General features: G+C 51.2%; 5 protein-coding genes across 5 annotated transcripts; 3 read left to right on the forward strand and 2 right to left on the reverse strand.

Moving 5' to 3' along the window:
• The first annotated feature begins 2,104 nt into the window (after window positions 1-2,104).
• On the forward strand, window positions 2,105-4,897 carry LOC125955329 (cuticle protein CP14.6-like). Its single transcript, XM_049686450.1, has 2 exons — window positions 2,105-2,238; window positions 4,063-4,897. Exons 1-2 carry the CDS (start codon window positions 2,227-2,229, stop codon window positions 4,459-4,461), a joined length of 411 nt encoding a protein of 136 aa, XP_049542407.1. The 5' UTR covers window positions 2,105-2,226; the 3' UTR covers window positions 4,462-4,897.
• A 930-nt stretch (window positions 4,898-5,827) lies between these two features.
• Window positions 5,828-7,596, forward strand: LOC125955290 (bifunctional coenzyme A synthase). Its single transcript, XM_049686387.1, has 2 exons — window positions 5,828-6,601; window positions 6,667-7,596. The coding sequence occupies exons 1-2, from the start codon at window positions 5,876-5,878 to the stop codon at window positions 7,507-7,509; spliced, it is 1,569 nt and encodes a 522-aa protein (XP_049542344.1). The 5' UTR covers window positions 5,828-5,875; the 3' UTR covers window positions 7,510-7,596.
• Window positions 7,527-8,633, reverse strand: LOC125955318 (non-structural maintenance of chromosomes element 1 homolog). The gene is made up of 4 exons (XM_049686434.1): window positions 8,597-8,633; window positions 8,372-8,486; window positions 7,821-8,308; window positions 7,527-7,747 (listed from the first exon to the last, which is right to left on the reverse strand). Exons 2-4 carry the CDS (start codon window positions 8,475-8,477, stop codon window positions 7,634-7,636), a joined length of 708 nt encoding a protein of 235 aa, XP_049542391.1. The 5' UTR covers window positions 8,478-8,486; window positions 8,597-8,633; the 3' UTR covers window positions 7,527-7,633.
• Window positions 8,634-8,770: 137 nt separating this feature from the next.
• On the forward strand, window positions 8,771-10,065 carry LOC125955316 (thioredoxin-like protein 1). The gene is made up of 3 exons (XM_049686432.1): window positions 8,771-9,192; window positions 9,262-9,372; window positions 9,449-10,065. Exons 1-3 carry the CDS (start codon window positions 8,941-8,943, stop codon window positions 9,944-9,946), a joined length of 861 nt encoding a protein of 286 aa, XP_049542389.1. The 5' UTR covers window positions 8,771-8,940; the 3' UTR covers window positions 9,947-10,065.
• A 694-nt stretch (window positions 10,066-10,759) lies between these two features.
• LOC125955708 (potassium/sodium hyperpolarization-activated cyclic nucleotide-gated channel 1-like) lies at window positions 10,760-13,362 on the reverse strand. The gene is made up of 9 exons (XM_049686852.1): window positions 13,235-13,362; window positions 12,999-13,132; window positions 12,741-12,907; window positions 12,327-12,660; window positions 12,061-12,254; window positions 11,812-11,961; window positions 11,385-11,720; window positions 11,271-11,319; window positions 10,760-10,989 (listed from the first exon to the last, which is right to left on the reverse strand). The coding sequence occupies exons 1-9, from the start codon at window positions 13,360-13,362 to the stop codon at window positions 10,760-10,762; spliced, it is 1,722 nt and encodes a 573-aa protein (XP_049542809.1).
• Window positions 13,363-15,374: the final 2,012 nt, after the last annotated feature.

Below are 15,374 nucleotides of genomic sequence, written 5' to 3' on the forward strand. Positions count from 1 at the left end.
GGTGTGGTTGGTGTGTCAGGAAAGGGGGAAAAGGTGGTTTGGGGTCACACAACGGCCCTACGATGCGGTGTTATGGGTCACTCTTGAGATCACCAATGACCGAGAGAGAGAGAGATAGAGGGAGAGGGATAGAGAGAGAGAGAGCGCGCGCAAAAGGGAGTGAAGGTGAACGAGACACACTGACCGACTGACAGTCCAAGTAGGCCGGTTGCTGCTGCTGCTGCTACGGAGGGGAAGGCTTCAATTACAGCCAAGATGCATGCGAACTGCTGCTGCTGCTGCTGCTGTTGCCATCGCAACACATCGAAACGGTTGGGAATGCGAAGGGGGGTGGGAGAGGGATCCTACCAACGCCCCGAGGGTTTCGATGGCCCAGTGCATCTTCTTCGCTCATGTTTCTCTCCCCAGGCACACACACACACATACGCATTGGGGTGCGTTTTCGTTTTTTTTGGTACTGCCCTGCATCAGCTTCGAAATTCCAGCGCCATTCAAAAGACTTCAACGAAAACCGGAGACGAACCTCGTTTTTCTCTGCGCGATCGTCGTGCGTGACCTCTCTCTCTCTATGTTAGGATGAGTGTGTGTGTGTGTGTGTGCGCCATTTTTTTTGTGGGACGATTGTTACAATTCCCCTCCATACCATCTCCTCTTCCCCTTTCTGCCTGTCCGCCTGTCAGTCTATCTTGTCTTCGAATGCTCAGATTCGTTTCGGGCGTTTAAGATGATCCGCAAGGTTTGTGGCCACGCCATCGGCTAACTAATAAGTTGCGGCTAATGTCTGTGTGTATGTGTGTGTCTGTGTGGCCGAACATCATCAGTATAATGGGTGTGTGCGATGACCGACAGTAGTAGTACAACCCCCCATTCGGACACATTGCTATTGCGCAGCCGCATAGAGCTCATCTGGGCGTCCTCATGCCAGAGACCATGGGGCTATAGATCGCTCACCGCACACTCCCACCTACCGGCACCAGCGAGTGGCGGAGTGCGCAAAGGTCGAAATGTTAACGCCTGTACTTAGAGGGGTGGGTGACGAGGGATGTTCGTTTGCCTCCCGTTAAAGTCGTTAAACATTTACTGATGATACCTGCTCACTACCAAACACCCCACCGGTGGAGGTGGCAATCCTAATCCTCTAATGTGTGCTCCGCTCCGGGCGGGTGTGCCCCTCCCACTCTTAAGTAGCCGCCAATGTCGCCATTGCCGAGAGTTCGTCGTCTATGACGCCAAGTAGTGCAGCTGTACCTCATATGCACACACACGCATGCACGTGGCTGCTGATTTCATTATTATTTTGCCACTTTTTTCGTGCTTTTTTCTGTTCTTTATTTTCCATGTGCCCTGCCCTGCCCTCGCCCTCATTGCAGAGGATCGCGCATCGATCGAGTTCCATTTCGTGTGTGTGTGTGTGTGTGTGTGTGCTCCGATGTTTCGGTGGATGAGCTGCAGGGGCCCTGGGCTCTGGCCTGCCTGGAAGGCTGCCTTTTCCTTACCCTTTTGCGACCCGCAAGCCACATGATGACGATTCAGTTGCCGTCGCTGCTGCTGCTGCTGCTGTTGCTGCTGTTGCTGTTGCTGGTGGTGAGGGTGAACATGAGCGAGACGATGGCGCATGGCGATGAAGCCTTGCGCCCAACCCCACGAGCTCACCACCATCGCTGCTGCCGTTGATTCTCCTACTCCTCTTCCAAAGCAACCGACAAACGACGACAACGACAACGACGACGACGACGATGATCGGGGAGGCAAACGGCAGCAACCCATCTTCCCAGCATCCGAAGCATCATACCGTGGCCGCTAGTGCCCCCCTCCATCCCGCTTCGCCACCACCACCATCGACCTTTCTGGTCGGCGAGAAGGCAAGATTCGGTTCCTTCTTCTCCCTCCAGCCACCAAGTCGTCATCGTCGCCGACGTTGTTGTCGTCATCAAGCGTCGTCGTCGTCGTCGTGTACTAGCGGGGCGTTTGGTGTACTAGCGGCGGGGCCCGGGGACCTGCGACCGCTGCGCGCTTGGGGTTCTGTCTCGTCTGGTCTGGTCTGGTCTCGCGCCTGTTGCCTGTGACTTTCTTCAACGAGTATAAAAAGCGGCGAATTTCAGCCAACGATCAGTCAGTTCAGTCCTACCCACCATCGTGATCGAACCATCATCATCAGCAGCGTCCCTTCCGTTGTACTCCGTTCTAAAACCCCAAACACACATCAACACACACACAGTAGCCATCATGTTCCGAGTGGTGAGTTGAAACGCGTAGTAGGCTAGTGCGCAGCAGGACAGCAGCTCGTCCAAGGAAGCAAAAAACAAAAAAAAGGATATCTATTCACAACCAAGGATTGCTGCGATGCGAGCCGATGAGGTTGAGGCTGCTTGTGAACAGACGAATAATCAAGAGTGTGCTTTCCGTGGAGTGCTAGATGGAGTTGGAGCCGTAGAGAGAACGGTGCTAGTGCGCGCTGCAGCGGAAGACCGAGGATTTGTGGCCAAATACCTGTGGCCAATCCTGCCGTGTGTGACCTATAGCAAGCAATGGGCATCAGAAATGGGCCAATTGATGCTGTTGAATAGTTTGAGAACAGCTGGGCTGGCGTGGGGGCCATTTGTTTTTGAGGGTGAGATGGGGGGAAAAAGGATCAAGAACCCTGCCCTCGGTGCTTGGCGGAAACAATTGCACCATTGAATTCCCGAGTGATTCCTCCTCCATCGGCGATGGAATCACGCAAAGCGTTAAATATGAAGTCATCGTCGACGTCTGAAACAAAACGTTTTGTTTTGTTTGGAACCTTGGCCCTTTCGGGTGCTGCCATTCTGTCGCAGCAAAACGATAAGCTTTGCTTACATAAACACCCTCCCCTCGGGGTGGCCGCGTGGGAGCCGCAGTTGCCCAAAAACTCAATGAACATTCGAGCATTCGAGTTCCCCCCCGTTCCGTCGCATGTGTCGGCCCGGAAAAGTGTGTCACAGTGTTTCCCACCACAGTGGCCTTGCCTTCCGCACTCTGCGCAATTATGCTGCACCGAGCAACACACGCATGCATCGCTCGTTTAATTGTGGCGTAGCGTGGTTGCTGCACACTCGCCGTGTTTCCGTGTATCTCACTTTGCATCTTAAGGTGTGTCTGCAGTGTGTCTTGAGGGGCGGGATCTTGCATCAAATTATCTCGCCAAATTGTGTCCGGTCGCCGGCTCTGGGACGCTCTGCTCTGGGGAAATTTGCGTCAGAGATCTGCTACGCAGACGCACACAATCGCCAACTCGGCAAGGGAGCAATTGTCAATGAAATGTGGCTGGCAGTATTGTGGCCACAACGCTACGGCTAGACCGACCGTAAGCAAAGCTTCAATTATGTGATTCGCACTCAGCGCTTTAGTCAGCTCGCCGGTAGCGTTCCTGCGATGCGATGATGTATGGTCAGGCCTTCTCCATAGGTGCCATCCTCATCTACGAGAGGCCATCATGATCGTCAAGTAGCAGCAGCAGCAGAAACGGCGACAGGTGCGTCGATCACGATCATCGGTTTCGAAGGATGATGTATCGACATCGAGAATGGCCAACATTACACGCCGTGACATTGAGCAGCAGCAGCAGCACATGCAACAGCAGCCCCTTGTCGAATGTAAATCTTGCTAAAAGGTTGATTAGCATGGCCTCTCGGCCTTTCTCACCTGCCTTTCCCGGTCTAACGTTGAACACAGTCGTGAGTGATCCCTTCCCCTGCGTGGCGTGACAACGAGTGGCCCGGTGGCTACTTTGGCGTTCGTTTGCCAAGACAAACGATCCGTAGAGGTGTCACCAGATGATGAGCTGGGCCTGCCCCTCAGAGCAAACGATCGCAAATGAGGTTTGCCTTTGAGTTATGGGATGAGGGATGTCAAGGATATCAAGGGGAAGGGAAGGGGTTGTATCGGGTTGATCAGGGTGCTGACACGCGACAAGTGTCATTACGCAACGTCTGCCAGTTGAGTTGAAGATGTGCCCCTGGCCTAATGGAACGCCTATTTGATCATTAATTAATATCTCTCTCTTTCTCTTCCTCTCTCGCTCTCTCTCTCTCTGCCATTTAGTTCGTTATTGCTGCCCTGGCTGCGGTCGCCGTCGCCCAGAACCCGGATGCCGATGCGCAGATCCTGAACTCGGACAGCGTCGTCAACCCGGACGGTTCGTACGCGTGGAACTACGAGACGAGCAATGGTATTCGGGCGCAGGAGGAGGGTGTTGGTGGTCAGTCGGCGCAGGGTAGCGCTTCGTGGACCGATCGCGACGGAACGCCAATCTCGCTGACGTACGTTGCCAACGAGAACGGATTCCAGCCCCAGGGTGCCCATCTGCCGCGTGAAGGCCCCGTGCCGGACCATGTCCTGAAGACGCTCGAGTTCATCCGCGCCAACCCGCCCAAGGATGACCCGAACTTCAACATCCAGGCGCTCGAGGCCGAGATCGCCAGACTGCAGGCCCTCCAGTAAGAGTCTCGGAGTCAGCGTTTCAATTTACGCGTTTAGCACGAGTCATTAGAGTGAGAAAACCGCGAGGGAGGGAAGCGATAGAGGATACCATGAGGAACATTGATGAGATTTGCGTAGAATGCGTTTCACTGCGACCTGTGCCCATACTCAATCAGCATCGCGCATCAGCAACAATGGGAAGCAATGAGATCGAGAACGAGAATGAGTTTGAGTTAGAGGTGAGGGCGAACCCGGTGATAGCACACGATCACGCGTGCACGATCAGCAGGAGGATGCGCAGTCAGGAAAGAGGGAAGAGCAGACAGCACAGAACACGTCAAGGAAAATAGAAGCAGAAGATGCAGAAGAAACAAACAGAAAAAAAACGAACAAAGCAAAATCCAGATCCAAAACCGAAGCTCTAATTTCGATTCGCGCTACGACACTCACACTTTACTGCAACGCCTGTAACACCTTTTTGTACATACTACTTTTGTTTAGTTCATTTACAAAACAACGAAAAAGTGAAAACGAAAACCGCGCCTCGGCTGCACTTTTACTTTCCTTGCGATCGATTATCAATGATCGCCGCCGCTGCTTTTATTCAAATTGGCCTAGCCTAGATCGTGTAGAGAGGAAAAAGATCGTGTGCTGGAGTGCCGTGTTTCTCGAATGCGGCGGACATTTCACAAATTTTGCGATCTGATCCATCGACCATTTCGCCAGAGGGGAAACGAAGGAATAAATTCAAAGCGAAAAACCCGTCAATCGTGAGTCGCATTATGAAAGAGGGGAGCCACCCAACCACCCCATGGCGGATCGCGCCTCAAGAGGTTGCGCGTGAGAAAGCTATCACATTCCAGCTAGCTCCAGTGACTATCCAGACTCGAGTCTAGTCCATCGCGCGAAGAAGAATCGCGACCGAGAAGAATCGTATTGATCAAATCAAAAGGAAAAGCGCCACAAAACAGATAGTATAGGTGCTGGCTAGGTAAGCGCGGACCGAGGGGAGGGCAGAGAGATGCAAATAACTGCATGACATAACTCGCTCGCGTTTTGCTCTTTGAGGGAACGGTAGAGGCGGATGCGGATTTCTTCGTTGCTTTTTGATCGATCGTTTGTTATGCTTTCTGCCGCCTCAGGATAGAATATGATGGCGATCTGATCGTTGGCTTTGTTACGCGTGCAACCCGCGTGTAGGGGTTGAGATCATTCTGATTTTGACCATTTCCTATCTAACGGTTATTTGAAAAAGGGGTTAATAGTTAAAATATTTTCCTCCCAAACTTACGCTATGTTTTTATGCTTCGTGTGGCTCGGCCTTGTGCTTAACGAAACCGCCCGTTGTGGATCATTTGTTTTGGAGCGTGTTTAAAGTTCGGTTTCGTTAAGAAAAGTTAAGAAAGAAAGCAAAAGTGATTACGACTGAGGAAAAATGGCCCGGAAAATTGGTCTTCTGACCATGGTGCACCTGGCCAGCGTCGCGAAAACCCTGGCCGCCACTCGGCCCTACCCGCTGCACACACTGTACCTACAGTTTCACCCGAAAGTGGCCGCCTCCGTGAAGTGTCCGCGGGCTTTAGGCCGGTTCGTGGCGAGCGTTTATCAATCGTCGGTTTGCTGGATCGGAGCCGACGTAGATCTGCGCATCATGACCGGAACTCTCCGAACCGGACACCCCAATGCGAGCGCATTTTCCGCCCACCGGAAACGGCTACCATCGGTAGACTATCTGTTCTATGATTATGCCGTCGCTTCCGGTAACGAGGAGGCCGTTCTCGCGCAACACTTTCCAGGTGCCCAGGTTGTGGAACTGACGGCGGATGGTGGGGCAGAGACCGGCACACGGATCGAGGTGGTACTGGATCCGGCAGAGGAATGCTACCGAAATGTGGTACTCGGTGGAACGTTCGATCGAATCCATGCCGGGCACAAAGTGCTGCTTACGCAAGCGGTTCTCATGGCAACCGAGCGGCTAGTCGTTGGTGTAACGGATGGGGCCATGAATCGGGGTAAAAAGCTATACGAACTGATACTGCCAACCGAACAGCGGATTGCCACTCTTGAGCAGTTACTGCAGGACATCGATCCCACGCTGCGCTACGAAGTGGTGCCGATTGTGGATCCCTTCGGACCTACGGCTACCGATCCGAATATGGATGTAAGACTTTTGTGGTCTCTGCTTGGCCAATGTTTAATGTTCGCTTCATTTCATTCCATTCGCAGTTGATCGTGGTCAGTACGGAGACAGCCCGGGGTGGTACAAAGGTAAACGAGCTGCGAACCAAGAACGGGCTGAACCAGCTGCAGGTGCACACGATCGAGTTGCTCGATGATGAGGCGACAATTGAAGATAAGGAGGATAAGATAAGCTCGAGCAACTTGCGAATGGACCTACTCGGAACGCGTTTGAAGCCACGAAAGCCAGCTCCCGGCCAGCTACCGGCAAAACCGTACATCATCGGATTGGTTGGCGGGATTGCGTCCGGTAAAAGCAAAATGATGGAACGGTTCGAGAAGCTCGGAGCCGGTGTAATCGATTGCGACAAGATCGGTCATCAGCTATACGAACCGGGAGAGGAATGCTACAAGCAGGTGGTGGCCACGTTCGGCGATGGGATCGTACATCCCGATGGCACCATCAACCGTCAGGCGCTGGGCGCGATCGTGTTCGCTGATCGAAGCAAGCTGGATCAATTGAACGGTATCATGTGGAATGCGATCCGGAAGCGAGCGCAGGAAGTGGCACGCAATCTTTACGAGCAACAGGGCAAGGAGGTGGTGATTATGGAGGCAGCGGTACTGTTACGCGCCGGTTGGCAGCAGGACTGCCACGAAGTGTGGTCCTGTATCATTCCACGCGAGGAAGCGATCCGTCGGTTGATGGAGCGAAATCAGCTGGCCGAAAAGGAAGCGATACGGCGTGTCGATGCGCAGGTGACGAGTACGGAAGAGATCGTACGACAATCGGACGTGGTGTTCAGCACGCTGTGGAGTTACGAGTTCTCGCAGCAGCAAGCGGAACGTGCCTGGGGCATTGTTCAGAGCGAATTAAAGCTCAAACTGTAACCAAACATGATGTTTTGTTAACCTATTTTTAATCGAGTTTTAGTTGATCAATGGGTGGGTTTGGAAAATAAATGCGGCGCATGTAAACTGATATCCCATCTGGCAATCCAGACTCCCTCATTCCTTAGAGCTTCACTGTCCACAGTTCCTTACAGGAAGGACAGTTTGTGAGACGACGTAAATACTTTTTCATGCATTCTCGGTGCAAAATCTGTGGACACTTGGCACAGCGTAGACCCTGGATGGAAAGGGAGCAAAGAAAAGGAGCATCAGAACGGAACAGATATCTCCGACCTTCCCAGATTACTTACATAAAAGATCGTAACATTGCAAAGACAGCAGCGTGTAATAACGTCGGCAAAATTGGTGTTGAGATAGTTCTCAAATTCCACAATGGTCCGCGGGCCAAAGTAGCACTGGTTCTCCAGAATCAGAAAGTACCCGGATTGTTCCCACTCGCTCAGCAGCTGCTCGGCCCGTGCCTTCGCGAGCGGCTTAGTTCCTTCGTCCGATGATTGATTCGTCAGATTGAGACAAGCAATCAGGGGCAGCTGGTGATCATCGGTAAGGGTGATTTCGCGTAGCAAAGCCCGAAAGTACTGTAGCTCAGGTGCGGTGTAAACATTCTGGTGCCGGTTTATCGGGGAGTCCATCAGATTCACAAACACGTAAAAGTCCCGTTCGGTGGGATCGTAGTGGGTGTAAGCAATTTTCTGATCGAACCGATAGATGCGGCTGTTGATCTTGGCCACCACTTCGGCCACCTCATCTTCCTTTGGTACCGTGTCGCTGTCGCCATCTAAAAGGGGAAGGAGTTCTTTAATGCCCGTTCCGTAAAAATTAGCGCCAGATGTTCGCTTACAGCGTGCGTGAATTCCGATGAGCAATTCGTACGCCTGCTCCTTGCTCAGCGTTCCATGGTTGCAGCAAGCTTGCAGAAACGACCGATGCACGTCGGTGTAGGCCATATTTATCACCTGGGAAACTCGCAGCCGGTACAAATTAAAGATTTTTCGCTATTTTCCGCCGCTGAGAAAAAGGTTTTCCGCCGGTTTTTTGGCGCACGAATTTGGATTTTGACACATACCCTGTTGTCAATGAGCTCCCTTTATGTTTAGGGGTCACTAAGGGGCCCATAAGGGGCCACGATGTATGGCAGATCGAGAAAACTAGTCGATTATGGGCCTCTTAGTGGCCGCTTAAAAATTAGCTTTATGTTAATAGGGTAAGATGAGATTTTGACAGCTCAAAAAAGTGCCAATTCAGCGTGGAGCAGGGCTACAACCCTGGAAAACTGTTGTTTTGGTCTCGTCATTGTTCCGCCGCGAAAGAAAATCGTGAAATTTGGAAGGGAAAACGTACCTCACCTCGCCGATTCCGAACTCGTAGCGCTGTAAAAACACCGTTCCAGACACCACATCCGTTTCCGGCATGGCAGTAAGAGCGGTTACTGACGAGGGCAATTTCCAGGCCGAGCTGGCGGCCGCCGGAGCTAAGCTGGTGGTCGTCGATTTCACGGCAACCTGGTGTGGTCCTTGCCGGAGTATCGCACCGCTGTTTGAGCAGCTACCGGCCAAGTATCCGAAGGCCGTCTTCCTGAAGGTGGACGTGGACAAATGCTCCGAGACGGCGGCCTCACAGGGCGTCTCCTCTATGCCTACCTTCATCTTCTACCGCGCCAGAGTAAGTACTTCTCCGCCGGGTGGTCGGACCACTTCGATTGCATTTTGTTTATCGCTCGTTCTCTTGCAGACTAAGATTGACCGAATGCAGGGAGCCGATATCAATGGGCTAGAGGCCAAGATACAGAAACATTACGTTTCCAGCGTGGACGAATCGGGAGAGGATTATGGTCAGGGAATGGTGGGTATTGATTTGAGCCGGTAAAGGTGAAATAGATCGCTAATTGTACTGCTCTTTCCCCTACACTCACGTTTAGCTCGACCTCATCACGTTCATTCAGAAGAACCAGTGCGAGTGTCTGAACGAGGCCGACGATCATCCACTGACAAATGCGCTCAGCTCGAGCGGCGGTCATCTGGCATCGGATTGCGATGAGCAGCTGATCATTTCGGTTACATTCAATCAGATCGTCAAGCTACACTCGCTGAAGATCAAAGCGCCGCCAACGCACGGACCGAAGCACATTAAGCTGTTCATCAACCAGCCGCGAACGATCGATTTCGATATGGCCGACTCGTACGTTTCCGTGCAGGATCTCGAGGTTGATCCGAAGGATTTGGAAACCGGTACACCCACCAAGCTGCGATTCGTCAAGTTCCAGAACGTACAGAACATTCAGCTGTTCGTGAAAGACAACCAGTCCGGTGGCGAAACGACAATCATCGACCATCTGGCCTTTATCGGGCAACCGATACAGACGACTAAAATGGATGACTTCCAGCGCGTGGCAGGAAAGAAGGGAGAAAGCCATTAAGCCGCACGCCAGTTAGGCGGCGGCAGGCACCGGCATTCTGAGAGAACTGAACTGTTTGCAATGTTTTTTCTCAAATCACTTTGATTTAATGATAATAAAAAAACGATATCTTCATTACACTCGTCTCGTAGAAGAACATCAACTTATGCCGAAATATCCTAGATAGATAGCGTAGGTACATCTAAAAGAAAGTAAAATATTCCGCAGAACCATGAAAAAACCACTCGGTGTAGTACACATCAAAGAGCCGAAAAGGACTCATATTAAATTTGACCGAATTCGGTTAATATTATCCATTTTGGATCAGTTCACACATCGGCGCGCGTTTCAACGCATTACCCTCCCTAGCGTGCGAACGAGGACACCAATCAAGCGATGCTTTATGGATTTCACGGGCACTAATTCAATGCCACCGATTGCGATCTCGACACATGGCCTGCGTGTGGCGACCGTGTGAAAGAGCATAATTACATTAAGGATTTCACTTAAAAGGCTTGCCACACCGGCATGGTAGCGCTTGAAGCACAGTTAAGTGGCATGGCCGCTCGGTGCCGGTAACGCGATATCGCCATAATTTCAATTATTGAGCAGCTTCCTGTTGAGTTTTTGGGGGCGTGAATCATATGTGCACGTGCGTATTCTCTTTCGCACGCTCTCAACTTCAATTAAATTCCTGCAAATAGCATCAATACGGAGGTGCCATTTCGAACGATTAATTCCGGCGCATTAACAGTTTCGCATCCGTATGCACAATTCGTATGTAGGCAAGAAAAACGCTTAAAAAGGGCCGACCATTTCAGGTGTTGAAAGCCGTTATTGATTGTTCGTGCTCTCTGTCTTGGCACCGGCTGGTGGTGGCTTCGATGGCTGGGATCTCCGGCCCGCAGCCGTCGTTCGTATGGTTTCGCTGGTTTCCAACGTATGGAGCACCGTGCTAAGCTCCACCTGTCGTATCTCATGAAGGTGTTCCAGGGCTCGAGCCACGAGAGCCGTACGCAGCGATGGCGGATGTAAGTTGAGAAACGAATCGAACGCTTCGCGGGCTATCACGGCAAAAAGACATCGAGCGTGAAATGACACGAAAAGCATTTCACATGCAATTGCGATAATGGCGTGACTGTTGAAGCAAAAGGATTACTCTGCAAAAGGCAGTCCTCGGTACAGAACGTGGACGCAACGTGTTTGCAATGCGAAAGCATTTCCATCAATACTTGGTGCTAATCTGTGATATCATTTAGAAGCAAACACATCGCAACCATACCCTTTCACGACAAACAGATTAATCGAGATGAGGAATGGGATAGCGGAAATATTGAATACTCACACAACAGGTACAACTCGGTCGTTTCGGTTGCCACCAAATTGGGATATTTCTGTGAATGGCCAACGAGTGAATTAGAATGGGAATCTCGTTACGTGAACCGGTGCCTCAACTTACAACGTGGCTTTCATCTAGCAGCAACTGAAATTCCCCAAAGTGTTCGCCCTCTTCCAGCTGCAACACCGCACGCCAGCTACGAGTGTACAGTGCCACGGTACCGGAAACGATGAAAACCATGCGCCAATTAGCCACCGACCTTCCGGGCGTCACCGCACGACCAGCACCACTGGCACCGTCCTCATCACAGCGTGTAATAATGTCGTTCTTCATGAAAGTTTGAAAATTCGTTTGCAGCGCGAGCGCACTCATCTGCTGCTCGGACAACAGCCCCTCGAACAGGAGTACATCGTGCAGCATTGGACCCAGAATTTCCATTCGCAGCTGACTGAAAAGCTAGTTTTGTGGGGAACAAAGGTGTGGCTTGAGGGTGAAGAAGGAAGACCTTGCGAAAACCACAATCCCAATCACCCCAGCGTCTCTGTACCTGTTCTCCAACCGTCGAACGGACCAGTGTCCAGCGGCTGTAGATTTTCGGATGGCGTATGTCGTAGAACTCCAGTATCTGCCTTTGCAGTCCGACCGGTAGCTGCTCATGGCGCATGTAGTTGCTCAGCTCATACCGATACTCATGGTACTGGGGGACCATAGGTGACGAGAGGACATTAGCATAAATAAATGGTGAATATTTTCGCTTGGCTTACGCTTATGGCTACACCACACTGTTACCACTCACTTTGCTGGTGCTCGAGAACAGGATGCGAATAAAGATGAATAGCTCCGCCAGTAGGTAGATCTTGAGAGCGTAACCGCAGATGGTGTAGATCAGCGATTGTAGCATATCGTCGTACGTCATGGACTCGTTGAAATCATGTGTAATGTGTGCGACGGTGTACAGCACCCGGTACGAACACTCCAGATATTGAGTGACTGGAAGAGAAATCCGGAAAACGGAACAAGTTGTACTGTGGAATTGCGGGAATGCCCCAAGCCAAGTCTTACAGGACGATTGATTCCAGAAGGCGATTCCTTTCGTCCAGGAGCGTTCATCGACCAGCGCCGGATCCGTACCCTGTACCAGTCGCAACACCAGAAACATAATGCAGGTCGCCCAATGGAAGACGGTAAGGACGGTTGCCAGTATCGCCGTGAACTTAATGACATTCCGGCGCAGTCCCAGCCGCTGGCATAACCGACGGATGTACACCAGGAAGGTACCGAAGCGCAGGATCTTCAGCATCGACATCAGGCTCCAAAAGTCCCACACACACCCGGGATGAAAGTGCAACCCGTCCAAGCAGAACAGCAGCGAGTTGCTCAATGTTTCGGGAGGAATCTACGGGATCGAGAGAGAGAGAGAGAAGTCAACGGCGAGGTACGGCGTGTCAAAATTCTCGTATGCTTCAACGGGCTTACAAGTCTCGTCAGCAAAGGATCCGGTCCCGAGCTGACAACATCGATCCAGAACCATCCGCGAAGATACCGGCGGCGAACGGGGCGCATATCGAGCTGTACCCGCTGAGTTCGTGGATCGCACGTGCCAGTGTAGAAGGACACCACGATATCCAGCATGCAGATGAAATCTATACGGACACCCGGTTGGGAGAACGGGTGGTTGCATGTTAATTGCGGTGCAATCGAGCTTTGAAGATTGGGCCAGAATACGCTACCTACCGAGCGCTAGCAATATCATGTGGAACGCCGTAAAGGGATAGTAATCCTGGACGCGAAACAGAAACATCACATCGTACGGTATCAGCTGGAAGGCCATCGCGAACGTAACGATCATAAGGCATTCCCACGCGAACCTGTAATGCGAGCGATGAGCGGCAGAACCCGCAAAGGGGGGATGTTATCATTTCGGAGCAACATTAATTAGGGGGCGCACCGAGTGTGGGTGACTGACTCACCGGAACCGGCTCAGGGGGTGCACCGTACGGGGGTAGTAGGTAAGCTGGCGTGAAATTTCGCGCTTGATGGCCGTATCGCTGCGAAACACTTGACGCGTCAGCGCGCTCCGTTGATCGACGAGGCACATCCGGTGCCACCAACGCCCAATCCTGTAAGTGTGTATGTGTTTTTAGATAGAACAGGACCGTGGGATAGATGGGTGGCATCACGAAAAAGGTGGCCATTCCGTTTGGTGTGGTCACTCGCAACTCCAATTTATGACATTATTGTTGTGGCCAACGTCCCGGTAATGGGTTGCGCTTGGGAATGCTCGTAAAACGGGATCAAAGGATGCTTCGTGTTCGCCTCCGGATACTCGCCTGCTGAGGGTCGATTCGGCCGGGATGAATAGCTCCACCAAATCGACATCGTGATAGACGTTGCAGCTGTGGGATGGAAAATGGCGATTCCGTGTTTCCCGGGTACCGCGTGCCGCTGTATGCTTCGGCCGTTGCTGCTCCATGTACGGTGTGCTGCTCTATTGGTTCGACCTTTTTCCAATGCGCATAGAGTGCATATGCGCTTCCGGTGTTTCGCTTTTAACTGGTACAATGCATGATTACTTGGATTGGCACTCGTGGTTCGCATCGCTTCAGCTGATGCACGATTAGCCTATCGAGAGCAAAAGGTTTGCTATTGGGTCTGGGCAACCCAACATTAGCCTGGTTACTTGGAAAATCTCGCTCGAAGCTATTCGAGGATTAGAAAAGCAAACACAAACCAGAAGTGTTTGGTTCACACCAGCGGCGAGCACGATCCACGCCAACTCTTGCCTCGATAATTGAATTATCCTTCGAAAAGTTCACCGAACTCGCGAATCTCAGATTAACAGCACTTCTTCGGACAAAAAACAACAACCACCTCCAGCACCTCCAGCGGTCCTTAACATTTTCCACGAACAGCCTTGGCTCCGTTTCATCGCGAAGCGGTGAGTTGAGCATTAACCACGCGATCCCGTTCAAAAGACATCACTCTTACCACTTGCTGCCCCATTCCCTGGTGCCAGTTGAAGCCGCGCACAAGCGAGAGTGGCTAATTAGCTGGCTGGCTGGTAGGAGCTGCGAGGGGGAAGATTTTATCAGATTTCCATCAACCATCGTTGGAGCGAAGGTGGCGAAAGAGTTTCCTTTGATCCCCGTTATCGCTACCGGCACTAACACGGGGGCTGCCGTCTGCTATGCCGCTCCATTCAACGTAAACTGGCTTCTGCCGTGGGCCCGGGAGAAGAAGAGATGAGATACCTTTTCGCTCCCTCTTCGCAGAAACCAATTTCCGCCAACATGACCACGTGGCGAACATAAGTCCTGCAGGTGGTTGGTTAGCCAGCCGCCACCGCAGTCCGCTTTTCCGCTCCGTTTCGTTCGACAGAACCAAGGGGCAAAGAGGAACGGTGGGTAAGGGTGAAATGGTAATGAGAAGCACTGATTTATGATGAGTGCCGTGGCAAGGTTGTAAAGTTTTCCCCGATAAGGTGCCGGTACACGAGAGAAACTTTCACTCGAGGTAAATTACCATTAATTAAGCGCTAACTGTTGATCTTTTGATGCAATTTAGTTTTTAGCTTTGCACTGAATACACGAATGCAATATTACTTTATAAATGTTCGATAACTTTAGTCTACCTGAGCACTAAAACAACGAAGAGAGTGAAAGATCGAAGTGCAACGAATTTATTCCATATTTACTGCACTCGTAAACGAACGCTAATCGAATAAAATCCTGTTTTACTTGTTTGATCAAACACGGACGATTCATTGGATTACTCCAACAAAACTGCGCGAAACCGTGCTATGTTTCGCTTTTATGACGATGAGATGATTTTACAAATTCCTAAAGCGTGTCCCCGACACACTCCACCGGCTCGAATGCTGCCGAATAAAATACATTTTCCGTTTTTCGCGAACCAATTAAGAGCGTGTGACGCCTTCGGTTAGACACATTCTTGGAAACCATTGTTTCGTAATTGAGTTTTTAAGACAAGTTTACATCGAACTGAACACGAGCCACATTGTGCTAGCTGATTGCTGATGATGTTCATTTCCAGCGAAACAAAAAAAAACACATCAAACGTGTTTTTCCTCCAAAACCTCCAGTTTCGGTT

This window comes from Anopheles darlingi, chromosome 3 (genome assembly GCF_943734745.1).
Source record: "Anopheles darlingi chromosome 3, idAnoDarlMG_H_01, whole genome shotgun sequence".
In the NCBI taxonomy this organism is placed as follows: Eukaryota; Metazoa; Arthropoda; class Insecta; order Diptera; family Culicidae; genus Anopheles; species Anopheles darlingi.

Coding starts and splice junctions, on each gene's coding strand:
- LOC125955290 (XM_049686387.1), top strand. CDS start 5,876: ATGGCCCGGAAAATTGGTCTTCTGACCATGGTGCACCTGGCCAGCGTC. Junction 6,602..6,666: donor CTACCGATCCGAATATGGAT/GTAAGACTTTTG, acceptor TTCCATTCGCAG/TTGATCGTGGTCAGTACGGA.
- LOC125955318 (XM_049686434.1), bottom strand. CDS start 8,477: ATGGCCTACACCGACGTGCATCGGTCGTTTCTGCAAGCTTGCTGCAAC. Junction 8,309..8,371: donor CATCGGAATTCACGCACGCT/GTAAGCGAACAT, acceptor TTCCCCTTTTAG/ATGGCGACAGCGACACGGTA. Junction 7,748..7,820: donor GCAATGTTACGATCTTTTAT/GTAAGTAATCTG, acceptor CTTTCCATCCAG/GGTCTACGCTGTGCCAAGTG.
- LOC125955316 (XM_049686432.1), top strand. CDS start 8,941: ATGGCAGTAAGAGCGGTTACTGACGAGGGCAATTTCCAGGCCGAGCTG. Junction 9,193..9,261: donor TCATCTTCTACCGCGCCAGA/GTAAGTACTTCT, acceptor GTTCTCTTGCAG/ACTAAGATTGACCGAATGCA. Junction 9,373..9,448: donor AGGATTATGGTCAGGGAATG/GTGGGTATTGAT, acceptor ACTCACGTTTAG/CTCGACCTCATCACGTTCAT.
- LOC125955708 (XM_049686852.1), bottom strand. CDS start 13,362: ATGTGCCTCGTCGATCAACGGAGCGCGCTGACGCGTCAAGTGTTTCGC. Junction 13,133..13,234: donor CACCCCCTGAGCCGGTTCCG/GTGAGTCAGTCA, acceptor CTCGCATTACAG/GTTCGCGTGGGAATGCCTTA. Junction 11,962..12,060: donor TGTTCTCGAGCACCAGCAAA/GTGAGTGGTAAC, acceptor ATGGTCCCCCAG/TACCATGAGTATCGGTATGA.